We start from the raw sequence: 4804 nt of genomic DNA on the forward strand, positions 1-4804 counted from the left end.
TCGCTTAGAAGAAGACTCATGAGTGATTACTGCCCTTCGCTTGACAATAAAAGCATCCAGAGCAATGTTATCTTGATCTTCCTCATCACTAGACTTCATCTCAGGAACCAGAATCTCCAAGGGCTCAACAGCAAAGTGTGGAGAGGGAGCAGAAGCAAAACTGACCTGGGAAGAGGATCCTTGACCTGTTTCCTCTGGAGAGGGTCAGGTCCTTTACGAGAAGCCCCAGTAGTTTCTGTTGGTGCAGAGCTTTCAAAAAGCACCATAGCTCCTTCTTCCACTAACCCGTGTGCCTCATTCCTCTTAGACTTGGGCACACCAGAGACTACCTCATGCACTATTCCATCTGCAGATATGACAAGTATGTTTGTGACGGTTTCCTCCTCTAAAGACTCCATGGTCACCATAGAATCAGAAGCAAGAACGGCTGAAGGTTGATCAACACTAACCCCTGAGACCACTACAATCTTTGGAACTTTAGCCTCTTCTCCACCCTTGCTTTGGTCGGTGAGAATCTCAGTCGATAGAGATGAAGGAGTATCGATTTTTGGGGTTTCTAAGGTCTCACCATTTGGAGTGAGAGAGAGGTCTGAGATAGTCGCATTAGAACTGGAGGGTGTGTGGAAATCTGGTTTAGAGGTGTTTTCAGTGGTTGAGACTGGAATGGTAACAGATGGTTCATCAGGGAATGAAGGCTCAAAGGTTTTCTCTGGGTTGATTTCTACTAAAGAAGGGATTATCGAGTGATTGTCAGCCATTGCAGAGATACAGTTGAGAATTTTTTGGAGAAGGTCTGANGTTGGCCTACCTGAGCCTCCATCTTTTACTTCTCCTTTCAACAACTCATTGGTAGCTGAAGACTCAAGTCCTCATCAACCTCCCCAAGTAAATCCCACTTTTCCCCTTGTTGTCTTGTTGTATTCTCTTTCTTATATGTGTTTACTAAGCATTTAAGTTATATACACTTACAATATTTTTTACACTGTCAATGGAGTTCAACCAGTGATGGCAGGTTGGTTACAATTTTTACCTTGGTTGTGTAGAAAGGGAGCCTTGGCGTAACTGGTAAAGTTGCTGCCATGTGACCAGGAGGTCATGGTTCGAGCCGTGGAAATAGCCTCCTGCAGAAATGTGTAGGGTAAGGCTGCATACAATAGACCCTCGTGGTCTGGCCCTTCCCCGAACTCCGCGCATAACAGGAGCTTAGTGCACCGGGCTGTCCTTTAGTGACCTGGTTGTGTAGTACTTTTTACACAGTGAGTGACTGCATAGAGCATAAACTTGTATATTGATCTATTCTTCTTTCTGTGTTTTGCTACCTTGTAAATAAAAGGAAGGAGAAGAAGAGATTGAGAAGTATGAAATATCAAATGAAGAAGAAGAACATGGTAATAATGCAACTGCAGGGGTACTTAAAATGTACAGCAAGTTAGAAAGGGTTGAAGCCATTTTGGCACAAGCCAGGTCTTCCATAAGAGAAGCTGCTCGAAATGGGAGTATGATATCTAACCATCATGACCCTGATTATGTTCCTCAAGGCCCCATGTACCATAACGCAAATTCCTTCCACAGGTACTGATTCAACCTCACAATCTAATTAAGTTATTTCATCTATTTTCTGGTTCTTACGATGTTTTATTATTTCTATGAATCTGTTGACGGTATTGATATATTGTCTCTTCTCGTCTTTTCCGTCTTCTTGAGCCGAGGGTCTATTGGAAACATCCTATCTGCCCCATCGGGGTAGGCGCAAGGTTTGCGTACTCACTACCCTCCACAGAACCCACTTGTGAGATTCTACTGAGTTGTTGTTGTTGTAATCTGATTAAGTTATATACACTAACGGCGGAAGAATTTTTTTTACGCTATCAGTATAGTTTAATCAGTAGATAATGAAATGTCAGTTACCATTTTTAGCATGTTACTCATTAATTCGTATCATAGAGATTTACTTGTAATCACCTTAGGCGACCTGATTGTGTATATACCTTTGTAATGTTAGTGCATAAAATTTAATGCTGGTGGTCATTCTACATTAGCATTTATATCTTTTGCAACAATATTGTAGGAGCTATCTTGAAATGGAGAAGAAGTTCAAGGCATATGTGTATGAGGAAGGAGAACCTCCAATATTCCATAATGGTCCATGTAGGAGCATATATTCAACAGAAGGAAGGTTTATACATGAAATGGAAAAGGGAAATTTCTACAGAACTAAAGATCCAGATGAGGCTATGGTGTATTTTCTGCCATTTAGTGTAGTTGTGATGGTTCATTACCTCTATGTCCCTGGTGCCCATGATATGCATAACATTGGCAGAACTGTTGCTGATTATGTTAAAGTCATTTCTGCAAGACATACCTTTTGGAACAGAAGTCTTGGTGCTGATCACTTCATGCTTTCCTGTCATGACTGGGTAAGCAAGTCCTCTAAAGAGTCAGTCAAGTACATGCGTTACTTTATTTATCTTATATACTCTTAGGGCTGCATTTCGATCCGTGGAAACAGCTTCTTGCAGAAATGTAGGGTAAGGCTGTATAGAATATACCCTTGTGGTCCGGCACTTCTCCGGACTCCACGTATAGCGGGAGCTTAGTGCACCGGACTGCCCTTTTTACTCTTAGGGCTCGGTTGGTTCAAAATCATCTAGGGATTATAATCCTGGAATTGGAATTAGAACCAGGAATATAACCTGGATAACTTATCCCACCTTTCATATGGGATAAGTTATACCAAGAATTTCGTATAAAAATAATATTGGTTTTAGTTGGTACATATACCTCTAATCAAACACAAGAGAAATTTAATCCCAAAATTTATACCGGGATAGTCACTTAATCCCTTGAACCAAATGACCCCGTAGTGACGCCTCGAGTGGTGGCACATTAGGTAGCATCCAACTATCGGTTCCAACTAATTTAGGATTGAGACATAGTTAACAGTTGATTGACATTGTCATCAAATTTGCCTTTTTGATGAAAAACTTTTGTATTGATCTCCAGGGGCCACATTCGACTTCATACGTTCCACATCTCTTCAACAACTCCATAAGAGTTCTGTGCAATGCCAATACCTCAGAAGGTTTTAATCCTATAAAAGATGTATCTCTACCGGAAATCCATCTCAAGACGGGCGATATCAAGGGACTCATCGGAGGTCCCTCACCATCAACAAGATCAATTCTTGCATTCTTCGCGGGTGGTTTACATGGTAACATTAGACACCATCTGCTAGAACAATGGAAAGGGAAAGACGAAGATGTGTTAGTTTACGAAAAACTTCCAAGAGGCAAATCTTATGAATCCATGTTAAAGAACAGCAAGTTTTGTTTGTGCCCAAGTGGATATGAAGTTGCAAGTCCAAGAGTTGTGGAAGCAATATATGCAGAATGTATTCCTGTCTTGATTTCAGATAGTTATGTGCCACCATTTAGTGATGTTCTGAATTGGAAATCATTTTCTGTGACAGTGGCTGTGAAAGACATACCAAATATCAAGAAGATATTAATGAGCATTTCACAGAGTCAGTACTTGAGAATGCATAGGAGAGTGAAGCAAGTTCAGAGGCATTTTGTGATTAATGGACCACCCAAAAGATTTGATCTTTTCCACATGATTGTTCACTCCATTTGGCTAAGAAGATTGAATATTAGAGTTCATGAATAGGATTTACTATACTTATATTTTGGACAAGTTAAAGAGAGGGGAACCTTCAGCAGTTGAATGGAAATCCAGTTCAACTGAACTACTAGTATATCCAAATGGAACAAACATCTATTTTTCTTTTTTTTATTGTTTTCTTCTTTTTTGTTTTTATTATTTTCTGACAGAAGTTTCTTGAATTTTGCTGTTACATCTTGTAAAGAATTTTTTTCCAGTTTTGAAATCAATGTTACTTGTAAGTCATTTTCTGTTTCATTTTTATTTCTGCAATATGATGCCTCTTTTAGATTACCTTGGTAAATAACCTCTATTCATCCATTCTGGAGTAGTCTAATTGCTTTTCTGAAACTCTAATTTTTCTACAGAAGGTGTGGATTTCTATCATTTATTGACTCTGTACTGCTGTAAAATTGACTATGATCGAGACTCCGGATGGTTGTGCAGCTTTTTAGTTGCGGACTTATTTGAACCCGGTACTTTTCATGTGCAGTATAAATTTATGTGCAAAAGTTCATCAAAATTGCAAAAATAGTAGTTATGAACCCATAACATTTAAAATATAACTAGCGCAATGCTAAATACCTTAAATATTGAACCCATAGAACTAAAATCCTACATCCGTGAGAGCAGGTCACACAACATATGATATTATACAGAAATAGGGGAAATATGGATTAAATGGGGTAAGAAATGGATGAAATGNCATGCCATAAATTCCCAAGTATAATGGAATGACCGATCCCAACGATCATGTCACTTCTTAAACATGTGCAATTAAAGGGAACGATCTGGAGGACGATGAGATCGAATCAGTATTGTTGAAGAAATTCGGAGAGACCTTGTCAAAGGGAGCTATGATATGGTATCATAATTTACCGCCTAATTCTATTGACTCGTTTGCTATGCTTGCAGACTCTTTTGTAAAGACATACGCCGGGGCCATGAAGGTCGCAACCAGGAAGTCGGGCCTTTTCAAGGTAAGACAAAAGGACTATGAGATGATCAGGGAATTCGTATCTCGGTTCCAAATGGAACAGATGGATTTTCCACCGGTCACCGACGATTGGGCTGTTCAAGCTTTTACTCAAGGTCTCAATGTTCGAAGCTTAGTGGTTTCACAGCAATTGAAGCAGAATTTGAT

At 39.6% G+C, this 4804-nt stretch overlaps 1 protein-coding gene across 1 annotated transcript; it reads left to right on the plus strand.

Annotated features, from left to right (window-relative positions):
• The first annotated feature begins 396 nt into the window (after positions 1–396).
• LOC109210967 (probable glycosyltransferase At5g03795) lies at positions 397–3917 on the plus strand. The gene is made up of 6 exons (XM_019374451.1): positions 397–433; positions 482–743; positions 792–885; positions 1334–1572; positions 2069–2417; positions 3004–3917. The coding sequence occupies exons 1-6, from the start codon at positions 397–399 to the stop codon at positions 3664–3666; spliced, it is 1644 nt and encodes a 547-aa protein (XP_019229996.1). The 3' UTR covers positions 3667–3917.
• The last annotated feature ends 887 nt before the right edge of the window (positions 3918–4804 follow it).

Source organism: Nicotiana attenuata, unplaced genomic scaffold (assembly GCF_001879085.1).
Source record: "Nicotiana attenuata strain UT unplaced genomic scaffold, NIATTr2, whole genome shotgun sequence".
Taxonomy (NCBI): Eukaryota; Viridiplantae; Streptophyta; class Magnoliopsida; order Solanales; family Solanaceae; genus Nicotiana; species Nicotiana attenuata.